A 24,271-nucleotide genomic window follows, 5' to 3' on the forward strand; every position below is an offset into this window, starting at 1 on the left:
TGCTCCTGTCTCTATGCAGTAAGAAAGAACCACAATGGGTTGTTCTCTATTTTTCTTACTCTCACAATGTCACACATTTGTCTCCTTAATCCTGAAAGGCAGCACATTCACATTTGAATTTAGAAACAAATGGAGAAGCTATTAAAAGTGTATAGTAAGAAGCTGATTTGTTGTACAAGTATGCACAACAGAAAGGTTGGGTTTAAATCCTTGGTTTTTCTCATGAAAAATTAACAGTCTGTAAGAACGAGCAATATGGTACCATAGCGACTGGAGCATTAAAGAACATACCTGAAGCAAAAGAGGCCTCATGCAACCCAAGTAACTCATGCAGAGAATAACAAAGATTCTTAAGATGAACAAGGACAGCTCTTCCTGTCACCTCAGAGTACTGAACACAGCAGTAGGATGAAAGAAGAGAGAAAGATAATTTTGCTTACTAGCTTAAGTCCCCCACTTGGAATGAAAATTTTGAACTCTGTTAGCATTTTGAGAAAAACTATTTCAACACAAAATTTAACACATGCAACACTTTACATATGCACTAAAAAATAAAACGTTTTCCTCACAGCCACACAAACCCTTTCTTCCAACCACAAGAAAAAGGGTACCATACATGGCTGACACACCACCAATGGCTGATTAAACCTGATGATAAGCATTATTCATTATTACTATTTCAGGAAACACACAAACCAAGGTAACTGCAAAATAAGCCCATCTAGGGAATTCAGCTGTGGCACAGACTAGAGTGAGAGTGCTTACCAGTGAGGCACTCACCAATTCTGGCAATGCTGAAGAGCTTCCACCAGTCTGCATGGACAAGCAAAGAAAACTGCCCATCAGTCTGCATCTAGTATATAACCTTACAGAACTAGAAGGAAAAGGGATACTTTTGCCATAGTGTCATCAAATGAGATAGAATGGAAAACATATGGAGGCAAAGGACTACATGCTGCACTGCTACGTCTGTTAATTTTTATTTTCAAGAAAAATAGGAACAGTGCATTACTCAAGAGTGCTTATTGTCACTTCTTGAAAAAATTAAAAAAATATTACTGACATTAATTTTAGTAGAAAAATCTGGGTTAGGAATGGTGGGAATATCTTAACTCAATTTAAGCAAGAAAAGATGCTATATTCTCCTCTCCTCTGCAAACCACCAGGGTATATCAACACTCAAAATAAGTTACAACCCAGAAGTGTTATAAAAACATACCAGTAAGGGAAGGGGCGATTTTTTCTCCCCTCCCCTCACGCACCTTTCCCAAAAAGAAAAAATCTGAGGACAATTTTCTTTAACCTGTAGCAAAACTGACATGGATAAAGCAAGAAATTTCCACCAGGTCCACTCATTCTTCCAATTTCAGACATCCCCACAAATCTGAGGGATGAAATTTGGAAAATCAAGCTTCTCAGATTTCAGAAAAAATAAGGACATGCCACCATTCTCAATCACATTGACCCTCTAGTGGCTCCTGTCCTGTTCATTGAGGTGGTTAACCCCCAAAAAATCAGTAATATGCAAAACAAAGAAAATATACACAATGCTATACTTTGTGGGATTAATACATATGTTTTTTATAATAATACATACATTTTTTTCAGAGCAAGAAAGTTCAACAGTGGACAAATCCACTTCTGTCTTCAGAGATGATCACAAAGGCAGTAAAATCACCTCTATACTAAGAAGCTTTCCAGCACAGAAATTAAGTCACCCAAAGCAATATCCTGAAATGTGTCAGACAAGTAGAAATGCTTGTGCTTTGACTGTGAATTATCACTTCACAGCCCTCAGAATCAGAGCTAGTAACTTAATTTCCAGGTACAATTTGCAAAAATAACCCCAAACTGTTATGAGCTGGCAAACCACACATTTAATGAAGAGCAGTTTTACTGGCACCTGTGGCCATTTCTCCCTGGTTCACTTATACAGCTGCAGCACCGACAGGAAATTTTCAAGTCACTTGTCTTCCTTGAGAAGTTGCAAATAAGCAAATGATGAAACAAGTTGCATTTTGTAATACAAAATAGGGGTCTTGCAAACTAAGTGAACTGGGCTTTGGGGCTTTTGCATAACTTCTTTGCACTTCTGAGTAACTGCAGTGCAATCTAAAATTCAATATTTACCTATTCAGAAGCAGTTAGTTGTAACTTTTGGAGTTCAAATATAATTTCTATGTGGCCATTAGGATAAAAAAAATTCTGTGGATTGTATGCTACAGTAACTGAGAAAGAACCACAAAATAGCATCAATGCATACTACATACAGCATGTCTATTATATCTTCAATAAAAGAATTTGGGAAGGGACTAAGGCAGGGTGTCACATGGTCTAGAAACTTAGGTAAAAAAAAGGAGGGGGGGGAAGGAGAAGTGGTGTGTGCCACAGATTCAAAGAATAATAATAGATGGGCTCCTCAACAATTCCCCCAAAAGCTCAGCACAGCCATCCACCCTCAAAAGCCAAAACTAGATCTGAGTATCTGTTCCTTCAACAGTCTTTCTTAAACATAACAGTTACAGGTTTCACACAGAAAATTACTGCATTATGTCCACTGGTATGTGTTACAAAACAGGTGTCAGAACACGTTCCAATGGCCCCTTATGTCCTGCATGGACGACTAAACAATTCAAAGGCTTGGAACTATCTATTCAACATATAACGCTGTGTTTGATGTAGAAGCCAACTGTGCAAGTAACAGGGGACACAGACACACAAAAAAAGCCTTACTCCAGCTTTCTGTGTGGATTTCATTCCTTCAGACAAGTATCAACAACTACTGTAATTAAATGTTTAACAGAAATCCCCCTGCTTGTTTGCAGGTCCTGAGGATAAAAGACCTCTTATGAAGAGCTCAAACAAAGAGGTACAGCCTGCCAGAAAAGAGGAGGTGGTGTGTGTGGGGAGGGAGTCAAGTATTTTGATATTTGAAATAGACTCTGTCTCCAAAGGTCTGCTGTCACAGTTAGATCAATCCAGACAAGGTCTGCTAAAGATGCACTGATCATAAAGATCATATCTTTATGTCTTCCCAGAGATGGCACCGTAGTCAAGCTAGAGCCATTCTGACTATGAGCAGCAGTGCTGGATTAAGACAGTAAAAACTCCTCTTGAATTCTGGCTCCAGGAACGAGATAAGACTCTCAGATGTAAGAGAGAAATGAGTGAGAGCAGCTGTAAGCAAACCAGACCCTGCAATAAAAATAGGAAACTGAGATCTCTGTCACATCCCTGCTCACCATGCAGACTGTCTGTGCAGACTGCCCAGTACTAAGCTGGGAAACAGGAAAACAGTGACCCTTCCCACTTTTCCCATGATTATAAAGACAAATTCACAACTTACTAAAAGCAAAATAAACTGACGAATTGTCTTTCTGCCACACAACACCATTTTTCACTGCTGACAACTAAAACTGAAAATCATCCCAAGCCCCAGATATCAAAGATCCATTCTGATTTATCAGTAAATGAAGAAGTTATTAAACTGCCATTAAAAAAAAAATACTGCCCCTAAAACAAAAGGCAGAGAGGCAAAAGAAAAAGTCAGGTTTGGATACCTGACACCAGTCCTCTCTGAAACTTACTCCTGATGATCCCAGCAAAAGAGGCCACAGTAGCATACACACCACACACATCCCCTGCGCACTGTGTACTCCAGATTACAAAGCACATTCTAAAATATCAGGGGTGAAAGGTAATCTAAATTTAAAAACCTCAAACAAATAAGTTCTGTGACATTTTTTCAACTGAAGCAAGCCTTATAGAGTCTTCTGACAAATGTAAAACTTTTGACAAAATTTAGAGAGTACATTTAAATGAACTAATTATACAGATGCTTTTGTTGTCAGGAATCTAATTTATATAAAACGTTAGAATTTAAAATTATGTCAAAAGTTTTCATGTAAGAAGACCTGCATTAGGAAAGACACAAGTTATCAGCACTTAGTACACAGGAATGCATTTATGGTACTCGTTATACAGCATGAGGGAGTTCAGAAAATGCTGTCAAACTTCATTAAGAGGAATGTTATGCTACTCAAAATTACTAAAACATTCCAGGCTTTTTTGACTGTCCCATGCAATAAAGCAGACCTATTAGCAGTACATTATAGCTGAGATAGCAAGAATTTGCTAATAGTTTCATGCTGATTAAGCAACAGGCAGTCAGCGGTGCCCTGTGCTCGCCACTGCAAGTGCGGCCCTCCCCCACGCTGCTGAATTATAATTCTGTGCTCAGCATTCAGCGGATCAGCTGGAGCCACCAGCCTTTAGAGAACATTCTCATTGAAACTACAAGTATAATAAAGTTTGGCAGCACTATCTGCCAAGCTATTGGAAAAAAAAATGCTTTTAAGGACATGTATGTTTTAAAAATCTCTACCCTAGAGCATACAGTAAAGTTGAGCACATGAAGCTGTTCTTGAAAGCTGACAGAAAGCAGCTGTTCATCTGCAGAAAACACAGGTTGAATGGAAGCTGAAATTTCTGGGGATCTCCAAGAGAAACACACACTAGGGCAAAGGGCATGTTATTTTTCTACAATGGTCATCAGTAAATGACACACCTTTAGATATCTGTTGTATTGTTTGATGATTTAGCTAAAACAGAGTATCACAAACAAGTGACATTTAAAGCATTTCTATTTCAGGAAAAACAATTAATTTGCCATGAATAGAACAACCAGAAAAACAAATGTATTTAAAATTACTGTATACAAGAATATTTTGTCATTGACTTCTACGCTGTTTTCTAGCAACATTTCCTTTGAGCTCCTCTCAAAAGGTGTATTATAGCAACTGCAGACATTGTAGGAGCTCCAGGTTCCAGGTCCCATGAGGGCCTGTAGAGTAACAGTGCTGAAAGCTGATCAGTGCACTGCCCAGAGAGCTTTCTACAGCACAGCTGTCAATTCATAGAGCTTATTCTTCCTGTTGACTGTTAAGATTTTGCTGTTCACTCACATCTAGTACAACAGTTATATTAAAAACATAAAGCTTATTGGGAAAATTTCAATACCTGAATAGGCTTTAGGCTAAGATTACTCCAAATGCTTTTGTCTTCACAAGAGCAGCAATTGAGTAGAGAGGGTGATTAGCTGTATCTTCTAAATAACACTTATTGGAAGTGTTATAGCCGTGCTTTTTAGATTGCCATTGAAATAGGGGATTAGAGGACAGGCAAGCAATCTGGCACAGCAACAGTGCAGCAGTGGTAACAAACCTACAATGAAGCCTCAAGCTTCAAGATGAGCCTTGCAGCCATCAATCCCCCCAGAGGAACACAGCGAGATGTTAAACAGCTAAGCTCCACTAAGAACACCTACTTCACATTTTAAAATATGGATTCATCCCTTCTGAGCAGAAGCTGAAGTTTTATGCCACCTTTTGCCATGGCAGCACAGAGCTTTTGGCCGTACTAGCTGGCATACCATGACAAAATGCATCTAGTAGCAGCAAGAAGTTACAAATATCAATTAAAAAAAAAGTCACTTGTCACAAAGTATGCCCTTAATGAGATTCTTAGCATAATATGCTCTTATGAGAAGATTCCCCCAACAAATTATTTGGACCAAGAAGCTGATTGATGGTTTTGGCAGCTTGCTTTCATAACCTTCTTTCTCCACATAAATCTTTGCTCAAGAAACAGTGAAGATTACAGATGATAAAAAAAGACATTTTCACACACAATTCATCATTTTTAACATACATAAACATAATTTCAGTTAACAAGTAATCTTTTTAATTGTTAAATTAAAATTAGATGTCATGTCCCACTTATTCATTTAGCTCATTATTAAAATAGATATCTAAAATTTCATTATTTTAAAATCAAAACTCATTTTCACCTGGCAGCTTTCAAACAACAGTCAACACATTAAACCTTCCTGTCTTTACAAACCACCAGTCCCTGTACTAGATTATCCTTTATTAAATCTGCATTCAGATCCAGTATCCTCTCACATGTTTACTGTGTAACACTGAATATAATTAGTGGGTTCCGTGACAGACAGCAAGATTTTGTACAAGGTGCAAGACAGTCACTGTATAACAACTTAGAGAAGAGATTACAATTTCATTTTCAAAGGAGTCTTTGGTATTTTAGGACACTGCATTTCTTTTGACATCCTCACTGTCTCCCAGTACATTGGAATGGGACATTCACCGGCCTCCCTGAAGCAATCAAACCTTAAGGCAAAAAGCAATAGATGGAAAACATGCCTGACATTAAAATGAATGTACTTGTTGTTTTTCCAATACTTCACATGTGTTTTGTGTTGAAAACTCCTCTGACCAGGAAAAAAAATTACTTCTGATTTTGGCACTTATGGAAATGCAGTTCACAGCTCCACTGGACAAATATTTAAAAATTAAATTCCCTTTACAAGTTGGGCTTTTAACAGGCTCTTTACGTATTGTCACCTCCAGTACACATACCTACATCAGCTGTTTAGTTTGCATGTTGAAGTTTCTAAATAAACCATAAAAATTCCACATATATTAGCATCTATCACTTATACTGGAGGGAAGAGAGATATAAAGAATTAAGACAAAATGTCACAAGTAATTCTAAATTCACAAGACATTGTCTCCACAATATATATGCTCCAGCACACAAGCAAAACTTTCAAGTTTTGTTAGGGCTGCTTGAACCACCTCAAGCTCATGTATTTTAATGACTTAGGACAAAGAAGATCTACTATTACATCATGCATAACATTTTTGTCTGTTAATGAAGGATAAAGTAGAAAGCCAAGTCTCATGCCAGAGAAGACATACAGAGAACACTAAATCAAGACTTCAGTTTAAAATTATACCTTAAAAAACATAATACAGTGAACAAAGTAAGTGTCAGCAGTTGGCATATTTATATACATCATATTTATATATTTATATAAGAGGTGCTTCAAATTTTGAGCAAAGCAGGAATATTTTCCTTAGTAGCTGTTTAAGACCACGCAAAGAAAAGCCTGTACATAATTATGCCATGGTGCTTCTAAGATATTTTTTAATTTTCAGCTTTTAACTGAGCTAAAATAGGCTACAATAACTCTACTTCTAACACTAGGATCCTGTTTTACAAAAGTATATCAAATAGTAGGATGAATATTTTTAGAAATACATCCAACCTACTGTGCATAACTTCAAGAATTTAGAGATATCTGAAGATCACTTCTGAGGGTTTTTTTTAAATGTTGAAGGCAAGTAAGTACACAGTTGTACATTTGAAGACATCTCATAACCCCAGAAATACTCAGCCATAGGCTATTCGTACTGCTTGCAGCAGAACTAAGCAAGCAATAAAATTGTTATGGGAATCTCAACCAGGTTTCATCTCTTTTTCCCCCCCTACAACTAAAAAAAGTATTTGTTCTTTGACTGTATTTCTCAGTCTGTTTCTCTCTACTTGCAGACAGTTTGTTGGCACTCAGTTTCAGGGCAGAAAGCATGAAACACTCAGCCATGCATTTCTCCACTTTTTCTTCCCCTTTATTTTCCTTACACTAGTAAGAATGTCTTTCATTTTTAAGAACAGCTATTTCTGCAATTCAGTATCCAAAGCAAATAAGTATCCCTCTGTCACTTTATTTCATGTTTCAACATTAAAAAAGATGTTAAAACAAAGTAAGACTGCAACTACCACTTTACCTCAATGAAATTAGACATTAAACCAGCAATTTTTGTTTCAGATGACAGTTAAGAAGACACAAAAAGACTTAGTATTTGTGAAATTTTATTTACTTTACAGTTTGAGGCTGTACTCAAGCCCAGATCCAGCCATACCAAGGACAACACAGAGGCCTGGCTTGGCACTCAAATCGCTGTTTAAGTTAAATACTTTGAGAAGCAAAGCAGCAGTTTCTGGACAGAGAGTAAGAAGCCACGGTGAGAAGATGATGTGAGAGCAGGATAAGCATATAGAATTCCTGAGACCACCTCTACGCACAGAATTTAAATGCAGCTCTTCACACTAAAAACTTTCCTCAGAAAATCAACTGCAAAGAAAGAATTTGTCAGTGTAGTATCATCTTACCCCACAGCGTTCTCTTCAGTTTTAATAAAGAGCATACCAAAGACCTGCAGCAGCTAGAAAGCACTGTCTTACAGCCCCCACAAATGCTGTACAGGGTATCATCACACCTTAAGTTTGGACACAATCTGCTGAGGCTTTACATAAGAAGAAAATAATAAAAGAGTTTAGAGCTAGATCTTTACCTCAGCACTTGGGATTTGGGGTTTTCTGTTTTTCCATAAGAGAACCAAAGGAAAAAAAAAAAAACAAACCAAAACCCCAAGCCCAAGCACATGTAGTTTTTATATATATAATTAACTGAAAAGTAAACAAAAATTAAAACTTACACCTTGGTGCATCACAACCCACAACCTGCTATAGGAACAAGTGCTCTCAACCTTGGGAAACAGAGACAGGTGTCTCTGAGATTGAAGTACGAAAAAATAACAGGAAAAAGTATCTGAAGTTTTACTTCCCTCATCCTGTATGTTGTGTCTTCTTAGGCAGTCACATGACCTTCAGGTTGGCAAAGGCAAGAGGAAGGAAAGCAAGTGGAGCTGAAGGCTGTAGCTTGTTACTGAGAAGGCTGCACTGGGCGATGGTTTAGGAGCTGCCACGGGCACAAGCGCGAGCAGATGAGCTCAGCGAGTGAATGAGAGATGAGCAAAGGGTCGGGAGGACAATGCTGTGTGACCACTGGGCCATGGGCAGGGCCACACTGCCTCTTCTGAAGCGCTCAGTATTCAGCTCCCTGCCTAAAGCAAGGCAGCCACAGAGCCTGGCTGTGAAAAGCTCGCCTGGGAGGAGGCGATGCCGTCCTCTGGCAAAGCCCCGGGGCGTGAGCAGGAAGGAGTAACACACTACATGCAGTATGGAAAGTACAGAGCCTCAGGGTAGCGCGAAAATGCCACTGAAAGTTAGAGTGCAGCACCTGGGAGGGATGATAAGAACAAAGTCACAGCCAGGACAAATGGACTTACTTGGAGAACAGAAAAGAGTACTGATGAGTACATCTCATGGGGTTTTCATGAAGGAGCTTAAAGTTGGTAGCCACACTGTATGATGTGCATCTCAAGATCAAAGTGCTATCAAGAAACAGAACAACAACCCCTGATTTTTTTTGTATCTCATATATATAATTGTATGTAGAGAATATATGTATATACATATATACACATGCACATATATAGTTCCCTATGTCTAAAGCACAATGCAGCTATGCATGACATATTATGACGTGACATGTTAACATCTATTAGCTTTTTCAATTGGATGTAGATAACCAAGAATTGATATGGATAGTGCCAAGCATGTTGATAGATCATCAGTGGCAAGGGGAAAGCACCTTTATTCAATTTCAACAGGAAAAGCAGTCAAATCAAAGTTGCTCAAGAACCTCATATTTAGTGTTACAACACTTTAAGGCAGGATAAAACTTCTTCTAAATACTTAAAAGATAAACAATGGCTAAGTGCAATACTATAGAGTTTCTGTTGTAGCATGAATAATTTCCAGACAATATCCTGGCAATCTTTCAAGGCCTCTGGAAAAGAAAAGCGTATACAATACTCCTGGATATGTTGAACAAGCAGTTGAGTGTGTAGAAAGTTTGTTAACTGTATTTTTGGTTTTATCAGACACAACATTTTATTACAGTATGTCTTTACAGAAGCATATTTGTTGCATGTGTGTCCCATCACATCAACGACACTAAAAAGTCAGTCCATCAGATTTGCTGACTTTGCACCAGACTATGACTGCTCAAGTTGCAATAAAGGGCAATGGACATGCTCATCACAACATCACATAGGCCAGCACCACCATCTCACTGCTGTACTGAAGTAAATATTTGTATTTACTTCAGGTGGTGACTAGAGCAGCAAAGTGACTCAACTGAACAATAATCCACAAAAAGCAAAAGATGGCAACTGTGTACACTAGACATGTCCAGAAATCATAAACAAAACTCTGCTCTTCAGCACTGTGCTTAAACAAAACACAGGGAAGTTGCTTAATTTAACTAGATAATCTGAAGATCATCCAGAAGCCCTAGGTAAACCATTAAAAAAGGGAACAATTAGAACTATGTTAATTAAATTCAAAATGTAATATATAATTTCAGATTCAAAACAGGAGTCAGTAAGTTTCTAATCATGATTTTGATTACAAACAGAAGTTGAAGACAGATAATGTAACATCAAAACCCAACATAAGCAATAACCTTAACTCAGACAGCTCTTCAACTTCTAGCTTTCATTTACAAAACTTTTATCAGACAGAGAACTAGAATGAATTAAAATATAGACTCTGAACACCTATGCCAGTCTTCACAGCATCATTGTACACAAGCTCCAAATCTCTGTCAAAAGAATTTACAAAGACAAGACAAGCAGATAAAAAAGTTGAAAGGAAAAAATACCAAAATTAAGGTTGCTTTAGTTCTCAACAATCTCTCAGCCATGTCAGCAACAATAAGCACATTAACAACTTAAAAATCAGGAGTCCTCTGTATGCAGCACTAAATGTGTACTGACTATCACAGAAGGTTTTTATGAAGCCTTCACAGAACTATTCCATGTCTCTGCTCCTACTTTTCACCCCTTCTACACTATTTTCAGCACTATTATCTCCTTTTCAAGATGAGAGAAGCTGGCAACTGCATGCTATTTAGAATTCAGAAATACCATTGAATTAGCATGCTGCATTTCTGGTTTGCTCCATTTCCTACTACAGACATTCTCCATGCTTATTTGATTGCTTCTCTGCACTAACCTAGCACTTTCATAAAAGAATCTACTACAATAGAACTAAAATCCACTAGAAATCTACTGTCTTTCCCAAGAACTAGCTCAGAAGTCACATTAAGATAGGCTAAATTCAAAATTGATACATGTAAACTAACAGTATGTTGTCATCTAACTGTCATCACTAACAGTTACTCACCATCGCAAAAGTGATCTGAAAATCTTCAGTTCATACTATCCTAAAAGACTGCTTTGGCCAAAAGTACTTTTCTTATCATTAGAACAAACTCCACATAAAGACAAAACCCATTTCTCTCAATCATTTTTAAATCAAACATACCTGGCAGGGCACGTCAGAGAAATATCAGCTGTTTGGATACTAGATATGCATAGATTTTACTTTCTTTTTTTTTAAGCACTAATGTCTATTATTCCAGAGAACTGTCTAAAAAAAAGGAAAAAAGAGTTCTGTATTTTGTTCTACCGAGTCATACGTTCCCCACCGTTTTGTCACGCTGCTGTGAAACAAACGACACTTTCTTTAGGATTCTACAGAATAACAGCACATTTGTTCCATAGGCAAGCACTGCAATATTAAACAACTGCCTAGATCACAACTAGGTAAAGACATACCAAATGCAGTTGTTCATATCCAGAGTTATGTGCGAGAGCAAGATATGATCAAATATTCTCAAACAGCCTCAAACAGAGTTTTATCTACTACAAAGTCTTTTCTATGTCTGGAGGTTCCCAACTTAAAATGACAGAAGCACTGCCAAGGGAGAACAAGCAAGTCCCCAGTATCTCCAGCTGCTTTCAATTTAGAAAGCAGCAAGACAAAACACCCATTCCTTTTCCTAGGGCCACTTTTCTGTTTAAGCGTTTACTCCACCACCTGTAAAGATTCTGTCCTCACCCTGCTGAGGCTGGCACTTTGCACTAATTCAAAAGAAAAGGCAGGTGGGACAGCAGGCACCAAGACTCATATTGCACACTCAAAATTACACTTTCCTAGATAAAAAGAGAAAAATCAATTTTATTCCTTAGGCAGTGCAGCTTGAGCTTCATTTGAGCTGGTAAGTAATTCTAGCAGGATGAAAGGGAGAAGTTTATTCATGTAAGTTGAAGTCTTGGAAGTTCCACTTTATCGTTTTCTGCATGAAATTAAGGTAAATAGGGGTGAAAAGTCAAAAGACTGCATTGGCACTTGCAGAATTTTAATCGTGCTCTAGATGTTTGTTTCAATTCTAAAAGCTCAACACGAAACTGCATGTAACAAGTAGATCTGTACCTTACTCAGCTGAGCATTCAAACACCAGCATTAGAACAACTAAAACCAACCTGTCTCACAGTTCACAATTTTTTGACAACTGCCTGACACAGGTAATACTTGTGTTTGTTGGGCTTTTTTAAAAGAAGGTCAATCTGATTTGCAGCAGGGATGTTCAGAGGGGTATATGGGATACGGGCTGTAGGCAGTGTTCGTGGGACACAGTGGCTTCTCATTTTAGGGCATCTAAATTCAGAATTACTCACTCAGACTGAGAGGGACAACTATCTGCTATCTGACTTACATATTAAAAATACTGAGACCAAGCTGATCACAAACAGCACCACTGTAAAGTGAAACTATCCAGACCTGTTGACAGTAGGTAGGAAAAAAAAAAAACCAAACAACAACAAAGACACACAAAGCCAGCCAGGAAAAGTATTCCTTAATGTCATCTGCATAGAACCTTTGAGTTACTGATGTAACTTAGCAAACATTTCAAGCTGTTTACAAAGTTCTGGCTGAAGTTACTGTAATTACAAAAAAAAAATTAAATTAATGTTTTATAAAACTCAAACTATAAAGCTTTTAGTTCCTCGTCATTGAAAGTTATTCTTCACCTCATTATAATAGTCTTATTTCAGCATTTAGCACCATTAGAATAACAAATACTGATTTTAGGGAGTTAAGAGATTAAAGGATGGTACTTAAAGCATAATTCAAAATATTACATTATACATGACACCATGAATCTGCAAATATGCTCAGTTTTATTAAGAAAAAAGTTCTTGTATGCTTCCTTGATGCTGTCAAATTATTTATCCCTTGAACAAGTGAATGAAGAAAAAAAAAGCATGAAATTTCCTATCATTGAAGCAAACTAATTCTGGGCCTCACAAAACAGTGATAGCCATTTATTTTAGAGGTTTAATATTTGACCAGCAAGGCAGTCTAACACTAATCATTTGCCACCAGTCCTTAAACTAAGTGACAAAGCCAAGAATGCCAATATCTCCAGAAGATCTGCTCTGACACTACAGAAACACAAAATATTTTGTTTTCTTGACTAAAAAGTTATAGCAATCCCACAGAAACTGCAAAGGTAAGACAGGAAGAGCCCTTTAAGATCTTTACTATTCAGAATTAATCAAAGCAAAACAGTCATCCTAGTGATAATCCCCTTTAGTGCTTCACAGTTTATGCAATAGTCAATTACTAAAGAGGATGAAAGACAGAACAATCTTTGCAAATAGGTCACTGTCTATATTTATAATGATTAAAACCAGCCTGCTACTAAAAGTAACTTTTAATAAGCATAAAAAGTACCATTAAGACCAGGCATGTATTTACTCTTAAATATATACTATGTCTCCTGTGACAGAAGAGGAGGTAGCACTGATCAGACAGAAAGTTATTTCCCATAGGTCATGCATTAGCATTGCTGAAAGTAGACTTTAATTTCTTTCTGTAACAACTTTATTACAAAGTATTATCCTCAAAGATAACACCTAAATATCCTGGACATGATCTCTGAACTTACCCAGCTCTCTCCCTGTCTGCACACCTTCTCTCTCAAAACTTATTATTAGATTTTACCTGCAAACTCTGCCCAAGGCTGATTTCAAGACCACTTTAAATGTCTTCTACTTTTGCTTCATCTTTTCCTGCCTGTTTAGGCATGCATGAATATGTAATTTTTTTTTCTTCAGAACAATTACTGAGGTCTCTCCTTCTACTGCATATTGCTGAGACTTCCCATCTGCTTCTTTCAAGTACTATCCATATCTGCTAAAGAATTCCTCTTTCAAAATTTTCTTTTCCCTCACATTCCCAGCATCTCTGAGTATTTTTGACCTTCCTAGGGGATCAGCACATCACACCTGACAACAGTTTCCTAAAATTTTATTCAATTGCATGGATTCTCACACCTTCAAGTGGCACCATCATGTCAGTGATTCTTACACCCAGCTGTGCATTCGCTCCTGAACCATTTCATTCAGTTCCAATTCTACCAGCAGTTACTGTCTCCACCAGAGATTTAAATCTGGTTAAATTGAAACTTGTTTCCTGTCAAGCCCTACTTCCTCTAATTACCTGCAGCCTTCCTAGTCCATAAACTAACATGACTCTTACAATGCCTTATGCACCACAGTTGCACCCAATAGTGGGAATTTCTTTGCATAAAACGTGAAGAATGTTCATTTCCCAGTCCTGAGGTTTCTCTTAACCAGAACCTGTGCCACATCTCCATTAGCAAATACTTCTGCTCACACTGCCACCTCTCTATCCTTTATTTCATATATCTCATCTGCTAAAAAAAAAAAAAAAAAAAAAAAAACTTTCTTTTATGCAGTACTTTGGAGGCTCTGGATTTTCCAGGATTTCCACAGCCAGCATGCCCATGAGCTCAAGACTGTACAGTTGCAGAACCTGCACTTCATTACTGCAAAGGAGAAGGAGGATCATCTTCTGGGAATAATGTAATCACCTCTTAGAAGAATCTCATAACAGAAGCATTCCTCTGAAAACACACCGAAGGTTGGGCTAAAGCTGAATACTATCACCTCAATACCCCCCAAAACATTACCCACACAAAGGTATTATTAGTAAGGTCATTCTAGCTTCTAATCTTACAAATTTAAGAGAAAACACCTGTAGCTTAAGAGTTTATTATAATGCAGACTGCATAAAACTGAACTCTACAGCAGGCAGGGGAGGGAGAAGCACAGTCAAGTCTTGTGAAGTGAAATCCTGTTTATGCGTGAAAGCCGGGAACTTGATGTTCTCACTACAGACTAAGAGCAATAAAAACAGCTTTCTGAGCCATTAATTTCTGCACAGCTGATTTCTACTAAACAATGCTCATTATTGAAAGAATTCTAAAAAACCGCCAGGCTGTTCCAGTGAGAAGCCTGGCACTCCGAATATTTAGACTGAGCTAACGGTGACATCAGTGCTACCACTGCTTTAATCCCCACGGCTACTAAATGTCAAACATTTTCATTGTATTTAAAGAGCTTGTGATTACGCACAATGAGATTAAGTTACAAAATAAGACGAACTGCAAGGCACAGCGAGCACCCACGCTCTCCTTGCCCTAGACTGCGATAATGGCAAGTTCTTCAGCAACATCAGTCAGAAACTGCCACAAGTTTTCCACAGCCCAAATCCGGCATTTCTAGCATTTATTTTTAAGCACTGTGAAAACTCCCCTCTTCAGACCTTCCATAACCCAGTGAAGTCTACAGTATGTGCATTGCTGCCCTGTTTAAATCCAAACTTATAAATTGGTTGTAGCGTTGAGTACAGTGGGGCAGGGTGGGAGAGGGGAGAAAGGTGAAAAGATTAAGTGTCACTGCACCAACAGGCACAAAGTCCAGTGAAAACTGAGCAGCAGGCCATATATTTATTATTCACAAAAGACAGCCATGTAATATTAATTCCATCTACTTTAGAGAAGGAAATGCATCAAATTATATCAACACAGAAGAAGGAAGTGTCCTAACATGCAATATAAATTTTAATGTGGTAAACTATTTAAAGTAGGATACACTTTCTAAGCATTCCTTAATATTCTCATAATCTGTTTGGCAATCGATTACTATGGCAGTCAACAGGCCAACACATGCTTCTAAAATAAATATCTAATTATCATTTTATCGTTCCAACTGGCTCATATCAACTACACTGAGCTAGGACAGTGCTGTAAAGAAAGTGCAAGAAAGCTCATTGGTATACAATTGGTATATTCATTGCATACAAAAGACATTATTGAAGAAAAGAAATTAAATTCAGCAATCCTATTTATTCCTTATCTGGGGGCAGGGGAGTGAAGTTAAAATAAAATTATCATGAAATATACAAATATTAGAGGCATATTGTCCCATAACTAGAGAAACTCTGAATTTCAAGAATGAGGCCAAGATATTGAAAAACCAATGATTCTGAGTATTTCAATAAATATATACATATGAGCTCATACAGTTCAAGACTACATAAATCACCTAATAAATCTTCTATCTTTAAGATCTTCCTACACTGACTCATTCCTAAGCAGATTTGTCTTCATTGTGTCTTATCAGCAAAGTACTGATTCACAGCTCTCAATGATTTTCAATTTCTAAAGTTAGCATCAAGTTTGACTTGAGATCCTCTGGTACTCTGAATACATGCTGCCAAGTGGAATTTAACCAAATCAGTTTTACCCAAGCAACAACAGTTTCAACGACAGTTCCACACTACAGAGTAAGAAAGTTCAAGACCAGGGAGCGTTTAAAAGAACTTAAAATAATTTAACATCTCCCTACAGAAAGATGGGGGAGGCAGATGTGAGGTGGGGGAATTATCTACATACACACACACATAAATAATTATGTGTATGTAAACATACATCACTGGTTTAAGAACAAACCTGGATTACAACACACTAATTAACTTGGTTACCAGTACCAGAAGTGACCTGATTAAGTCAGTTCTAATCTTTTGGTGGGGGTGGGGTAGGCCTGTTAAAAAAACAATAAAGACTGAGAGAAACTGCTTTACTAAGGACAAAGGCCATCAATGCTCAGTTTTAGCCTGAAGTAGGAGTACACCATTCCTGAGATTCTTCCATACTAATTAACAAACTCACATGTTTTGAGTTTTAATCTAGAGTAAAGTTGTGAGAAGCGGAATTGGCAGGGCTGACTCATTAAAAAAGTCTACAAATAAAATAATCAAGCCAGAAATTAAACTCCATGAAAATCTTAAGTGTACCATTTTAAAACTATTAAACCCACTCATAAATTAATTTACAGCTCTTATGCTATCTATACACACTTAGGAAGAATTAACAGTAACTAGCACTGTTATTTCAACAAGCCAAGTAGTGAGGAGTTACAGCAGTAGGCTCCCTTGCTCTGAAAGAAAATATAACCCAAATTCAGTGTCATATCAAAAAAATCTTAATAAAGAAAGAACAATAGCATTTCTGTAACTTTCAATCACAGTATAATGTAAATGGAATTCCCAAAGCACAGTAATTCTGCAAGGACTAGAGCTATACTCATCAACTGTTCAGATTCCAATAACAAGTTCGTGCTGAGAGAAGACATTTTTACTTCATCTGAATTTATTAGCAATAAATCTCAAAACAGTAGCAAGCAATTACGGCAATAATGAGAGAAAACAAATCACATACAGGGGCCATTTTTCAGCTTACCTGTGCTTGTTCCGTGGAGCTACTACTGAGTTCATCTCCAGACTCTGAATCTTGGTGAATTTTTTCTGAGCCTTCTCCTGCTGAATCACAAGATTGTTCATGCAAAAAGCTGGTCTTCTCTATTTCCAAGAACTCTGGGCATGGGAAATGACCCATGGAGATGGTTCTAAACTGATTGGAAACCTTGGGAGATTGCAACTCATTGTTAAGTTTTCCATTGTTTTGGGTAAGGTCCAGACTCAAACCAAGAGTTTGACCAGGGGTATTGTTCGGTCCCAGATTTTGATTGGCATCTCGAACTAAGCAAGACACTTGAACTGGAGATTTTCCAAAACTAGAAAGCTCTGGTGACTTATTCACATTTTCTGTCGATCTCTGTAATCCATGTGTCAACTTCAAAGTGTTATTTGGCAGCATGCTTGCCTGCTTAACAGGTGGCATCAGTGCTTTTCGGGGTATTTCCTTCACGTACTGTGCTGGCACATAAAAGGGTTTGGAATTTTCGTCTCTTTTGACCTGCCACCAATCATCATTAGTTTTTTTCACTAAGATGTATTTCTCCCCTTGCTTAATCACAATTTTCTTGTCCTTGGCCTCGTACTCATAGTCGTACTCCACTTGAATGTACAATTGTCCTGGAAGGATCTTTCCACCCTTATCAGCCATTTCTGTTTGAAAAGATTTCACCTTTTCAGGCAAAAGGTAAGCAACATTCTGTTCCAGTATTATTTTCCCGTTAATAATCAGAGCTGTAAGACAAAAAGCGTAGATGCAATAAAGTGATTGTTTAACAGAACTACAGGAGAAAATAATTTCAAAAACAATCCTGCCTATGTCAACCTTAGACTAATTAATTGATGGAAAAGTGCAGTATTTTCAGATATCTCTCCTGGTGATGAAACAGAAAAATCAGTAGAACAGCAGCCACCGATTTAACTCTCCTACTCACACAAGTCTCCTGCTATCAACTGGCTTGTTATTTCTTTTACTAAATAAGGTTGATTGATCACCAGAGGTTTGGTGGGAGGACTGGTCTGAGTCAATCTCTTGCTCACACACAGGCTTAATTTCTTCACGAAACTGTGTTACTACACTGATTTTAATCAAAATAGTCAAAAGAAGACTATTATTCCCTTATTTTGATTCCTCTTTCAGTCCAGGACTTCCTTCAGAGTGCTCAGCATTCCTTACAGAATCCCTTCAATCTTCCTGCAATGCTACACCCCAGTCACTAGGTTCAGAATGTACTGGCAATCCCTGACCCACATGTGTTGCAGGCCCCAGAGAGCCTGGAGCAGGAGACGACCGGGGGCTGTATGACCAACGCTGCCTAAGGCTGAGGTCACATTGCCTTTTAAACAAGTGGTATAATCACTTTTTCTTATTCATTTATCTAAATTGCTACTACAACTGCAACACCCAGAATCATGGTAGTATGAGATAAAAGTATTCAACATTTCCCAAATACTTTGGTTTCATTGGTTTAAATTCTGTATATTAAGTTTGCTCTTAAGAGAGCTTTTTGTGATATTTAACTCATAGAAAACCTGATCTAACCAAATATTTAAGGGTTAAAACTGAAAATGCAAACAAAAACCTCGACAGTAATAAAAAAGGACTAAAAACCAAAACTAAAATGGATAATAAAGGAAAGGACAATAATACATGAAAATTTTTTAAAGTACTTTCAGCACCTTATAATCCAGACAACTGCATCCACACCCATGAATTACAAGTTCTCTCTATTTAATCATGTAGCATTAATGTCAGAATTCATGAGTGGATAAGCATCAGTCTTGCCAACTTACACTGAACAAAACATAGTAAATTAACATGAAAGATGTGATTTTTAATCTTGAAAAACAACGCATGAAAGTAAACGGAAAGACCTCCAGCATTCACATAGAACATAGGAAAATTCAAGTAAAATGCTGCCACATTTTATCTTATAAAGATTAACAAACACATCTTTTCATTTTTAAATCCATGTTTAATGAATAAAAAAAGTTATGTAGAAACTTGTAGCTCTGCAAGTTAAGACTTTATGATGAGATTTGTAGCATTTACCCTGCCACAGAGGGGAACTAATGCAATTCTATGCAGGCACACACATGCAGAGTGAACTCAGTTCCTAAACAGTACTACAGACAGAAATAACAAAAAAGAACTTCTGGGGAGAGCTAAAGCAGAAACCACTGAGAGTTCTTCAATTTTCTTTTGCCACTTCTGTTATTTGATCTGAGCCTTGAAAAAAATACATTTGCCACATAACTTAGGAGAAAAAGTAGAAGGTAAAAAGCTAAAGTATGATGCCAAGACAGAAGTGCCCATCTTTAATCTGTCTTTTTCTCTCTTGCATCCATCATCTTTTACTTCCAGAAAGCATTTCCTACAGGTAACTAGAAAGCGACCACCATTTACAGGACTCTAAATGGAATCACAAAGCCAGATTTACAATTTTATCGAGGACTTGGCAGGAGGAATGATGGTACCACATTCAACAAAGCTGACAATAGGAACACAAAGCAGTAGAAAAGAACGCCAGGATTCTGGTGTTTACTCTCTACCATAAAATGGTACGTTGACATTCATATTATTACAGTCTATTTGCAGCCTCGGTACAAAACAACTTGCTTACCTGCTGCTCTACATAAATAGATATTTTTAAGTGCAGCTCTGCAGTTGTTTAGCAACAATAGCAGGAGGTAAACATGAACAAATTGCAGCCATTCCCACTCTGTTCCTAGTTTTGGAAGCTCTGCCATGCAAGTGTTATTTTTTTCTTGTTACTAAACCAGACTTCTTGCAACACTTCTTCAAAGTTGTTACCAACACCCTTCATGGCTTCCAGGTCATATGCCAGAAAAATGCAAGTCTTACCGACTTGCAGTCTACCTCAAAGCTCTGCTACCTCAAAAGTTGAAATATAGAGAAACAGTGAATGGGTCCTTGCCCTTTCTCTCACACAGAAACCAAAAACAGAACATAAGCCTCCAATTTCCCACAGGGCTAACAAGTGTTTAAAAGCTTGAATTTTTCATTTCTCTTCTGCCAGTTCCAAATGACTATTTATTGAGAATGCATGCTTAAAATTTTTTCAAGACAGAGAGATTCAACAAGTTGCATTTTATGTTTAAAAAAAACACAAAATTTTAAGAAATACTAGTTAAATAAAACAGAACCGCTACAAAAATAGTTCTATCCACTTCTGAAGTCAGTTTTGCAGTCTCATCCCTTTCCAAAACAACAACAAAAAAAGAAACAACAAAAATAAACAGCAGAAATTTTGTTCTTTCATCCAAGCTACAAAATTATCAAGTCAATAGCAAACATTTGGTAATGTTGAACATACGATCAAAAAGAGACAGGCTCTGTTCTGTGTTTGGCCAGAACACCAAAGCAGTTATACAAAGAGATCACATCATCAGGATCAAGAAAGGCTGTCATTCTCCTCCACAACACAGAAGAAAGAGATACCTATGGTACAGGTGGGAAATTAACCCTGTAGGTCTGCAAACAAATACCATGGCCTTGATTTAATTCAAATGCATTAATTTTTATTTTGCTTGAATTTTTTTAATGCAGCTGTTGTGTCATGTACTCTATGTGCAGCACAGAGGATGGCTAATTGTAATGTCCTTTCATGAAGCTGTCTCAGAGAACACAGACTGAAGAGCCACGGAAGCCTTGATCAGACCTCCCCTATGAGGGGTTCACAATGAAGCAGGTGTGAATGCACAATATTGACATTTGGAGTACTGACTTCATTGTGTTACTAATCAACAACTGAAGTGATATGGCTGGTCAGACCTTGTAACCTCACTGCATTTGTTTTCCTTTACAATTACCTGTAACGCTGATGGCACCCAATTTAGTAAAGAAGGTTGAAGAACCCTAATTAGAGGACAATAAGTATGAAAAATCATTTACTGTAAGCTTTAATACCTCAAATACAGTCTCAATATCTGATTAAGAGATTAATAATAACAAATGGTCTCACTAGCAATGAAGACCTAAGAAAACTTATTCATGAACACCAAAAAACAGACTCAGGCCTCACTTTTCTTCTAGTGAGGAAAAACCCAATCGCTACAGGGTAGCTAAGGTGGGCCACATCCCCATGTGGAAACATGAACCACGTCTTTCATGGAGCATTCACGCTGTCCCGCGGGAGAGGACACGGGTGATGACACGCACGGCCCCGGGTGCAGCAGCCCGGCCACGTTCGGGAAGCGATAGGCGAGCAGGTCTTTCACTCGAGGCAGAGATCCCTTCGGACTCCGACTGCCGATGGAACTGTTCCCACGTCTTACTCAGCTAAGGCTGAGTAAGGCTGGCAACCCTCGGTGTTCGAGAGGTCAGCTCCTCCCTCTCCCCCAGCACTCCGCCCGCGGGCGCCGCCGCGCCCCTGCCCTGGGCGGCACAGCCCGATCAGCTCCGCTCCTCCCGGGATGGCACAGCCCGATCAGCTCCGCTCCTCCCGGGATGGCACAGCCCGATCAGCTCCGCTCCTCCCGGGATGGCACAGCCCGATCAGCTCCGCTCCTCCCGGGATGGCACAGCCCGCTCCGCACTCAGGGCCCGGGGGCAGCTCTCCCCACAGGCAGGTGCACGCGTAGCACCAGGGATTCTGCATGCAAACATTTGCCTCTAGCTAGATTTCGTGTGTCCCCACAAAACGACACTGTGTTTATCTAGACCCGATGTGACAGCTTCAGCCACCCTCAGACAGGTAGGGTTCAGAGAGCTGTAGGGCTGCTCTGAGATGAGTCTTTCCTAGGGCAACCCAAGCCCTGCAGCAGCACCCTGACCTCCCTACAGCGTCCAGTCTGAACTGCAGAATGATGCTCACTCAATTACCTTGAAACACAAGACCGTGTTTCAAGACCATTTACGTAAGACACAGTCTTGTAAGTATGATCATATATGACATATATACAGTAGGCTCATATATCATATTAGATATGATCACTCCTAACTTCAGCATTATCCTAGAACTCAAGACTCCCCACCATCCTCAAAAAAATCAGGATTTAAGCAATAGGTATTTCATACCTCTCTCTTGAGATTATCAGGCACAGAGTATTTTCTTCTGATCTTCCAGAACCAGGTAACTGACTTGAGAAATACTAAAAAATACTTTGTGATATTTCTTTTATTTTCCTCAGGGGAAAAAAAACCCTTACTCACTGTGGCTATGGAATTGTTACTTACTTTATAATACAAGAAGATAAGTTGTTAAAAATGCCACTATTAACTCATTGCCTTAAGTTTCTTTGTGTGACCTTGTTCACAGTGTCCTATAAAGCAGCAGCAGTTGACTTGTGTAATCTTTTTCCATTTTCAGCATCAAACTTCACCCACTGCTGAAATGAACCCTTCCACAGTGCTGATACAGAAATAAACTCAATTACAGAGGCTAAATTAAGATAAATTCTTAACAGTTCAGGCCAGATGAGATACCCTGGCTACAGCTCAATAGATTCCATGGTTCTGCCTCTCCCTGGGCAGTTTTCCTAAGGGTTCAGGCTGTACTCTGCACCGCCACTGCCTGGGAGACTGGTCCTACAATAACCTTGTCAGAATCCAACCCTATTCATACCTTTCTTCCCAAGGGGCACCACTCCTTGTCGAGCACACCTGACTCCTCAGCCAGTATTTTCATGCAGACCAGCCTTCACCGATGCCTGTAAGAACCACCACCCGCAAAGTGTTCATCTAGAGCATGCAAAAGTTGTATAAAAATAGATGCAAACATGCAAATGGAAACAACGTATATAACCAAAACACAGACAACTTGCAAGCTTTATGAAAACAAGCTTAGCCCTTCACTGTTTTCTCAGAGATTACTAACATCAAGCAGTACCTGGGAGTAAACTACCTTCCGGGAGCTCACACGTCCCTAAACACTAACGGCATAATAAGTAAGCATTTAATAATTCCTCGTGACTCAGATATTGAACAAGCGATGCATTTCAAACAACTGTCAGGACAACTTTCCAGCCGGGCTGCAGCACCCCGCACCTCCACGAGCTCCCTCCCGGCCCCGCTGGCTCCTCGGTGTGGGCTTTTGTTAAATTGTTGACTCCGAGGGCCGGCCACAAATAGCGCGGCACACCCGCACCGACCCGCCCGAGGTGCCGCGCTCAAGTTCACACAAGGGCGCCAGACCCCCCCGGCCCGGCGGGGGCGCCCGGGAAGGGCCGCGGGGCCGCCGCTGCCTCCCTTTGTCTCCCGCAGGTGAGCGAGCGCCGCCCGCACACGGCGGCTCGGGCGGCCCTGCCCGGCTGCCCCCCGGCACGGCGGGCCCGCCGACACTGCCCAGGTGCGGAGCTGCCTCCCGGCGCCGCCCGCGGAGCGGAGCCGCTGCCGCCGCCGGGGGCACTGCGGGGCGGCGCCGCCCGGACCCCTCGCGGGGCGCCGGGCGCGGGGGGCGCTCCCGCCGTCGCCCCGGGACTGGCCGAGAGGGCGGCACCGCAGCGGGGGGCGGCACCGCGCCGGGGGCGCCGCGGCCGCCCTGCGCCGGCCCGGGCGCGGAGGTGCCACCGCGGGGCCACCCAGCCCTCCCCGATCGTCCCGCCGGCGGCCCCACGCTCCTCCCCGCTCCCCATCTCCCCGCTCCCCATCTCCGCGCTCTCCTCCTCCCCGCGCCGGGCCGAGCGGCGCGGCACCACCGCTCACCTGCCGCCCCGGGCCCCGCTCCGCCTGCGGTCCCTCCGGTTCCCGCTCCGCTCCCGCCGCAGCCCCGCCGAGTGTCGGCTCCGGGCACGGCGGCGTCACCGCTCCGCGTCACGTGCCGGGGCGGGGCCGCGCGGGGGTGTGGCCTCGGGGGGTGTGGCGGGGGCGGGGCCCCGGACCCCGAAATTGGGGATCGCGCTGGGCATTCCGTCCGTCCCGCCGTCCGTCCTACTACACCCCCCTAAACCGACCCAATGCGGCCGCTGCAGTGATACCATCATCTAATAATTCACGCGGTGGTGTGAAACATCTCGGCCTTTCTGTCCCCAGTAAGAACAGCAGACGGAAAACAAAAACTGCACCCCT

The 24,271-nt window shown here is 40.1% G+C and overlaps 1 protein-coding gene across 14 annotated transcripts in view; it reads right to left on the reverse strand.

Moving 5' to 3' along the window:
- The window catches only part of ARHGAP12 (Rho GTPase activating protein 12), a 77,079-nt gene extending 53,056 nt beyond the window's left edge, over positions 1-24,023 (reverse strand). For 4 of the 14 annotated variants that reach the window (XM_064636943.1, XM_064636909.1, XM_064636875.1 and 1 more), the window contains exons 1-3: positions 23,909-23,990; positions 22,830-22,914; positions 17,228-17,976 (exon numbers count right to left, since the gene is read on the reverse strand). In XM_064636943.1, coding sequence (XP_064493013.1) covers positions 17,228-17,893 — 666 coding nt within the window. In that variant the 5' untranslated portion in view covers positions 17,894-17,976; positions 22,830-22,914; positions 23,909-23,990. Of the gene's footprint in view, positions 1-17,227; positions 17,977-22,829; positions 22,946-23,908 lie in introns of all 14 variants that reach the window. The other 10 variants (XM_064636950.1, XM_064636936.1, XM_064636913.1 and 7 more) reach the window with 7 other exon arrangements.
- Between the last annotated feature and the right edge of the window lie 248 nt (positions 24,024-24,271).

This window comes from Pseudopipra pipra, chromosome 1 (genome assembly GCF_036250125.1).
Source record: "Pseudopipra pipra isolate bDixPip1 chromosome 1, bDixPip1.hap1, whole genome shotgun sequence".
In the NCBI taxonomy this organism is placed as follows: Eukaryota; Metazoa; Chordata; class Aves; order Passeriformes; family Pipridae; genus Pseudopipra; species Pseudopipra pipra.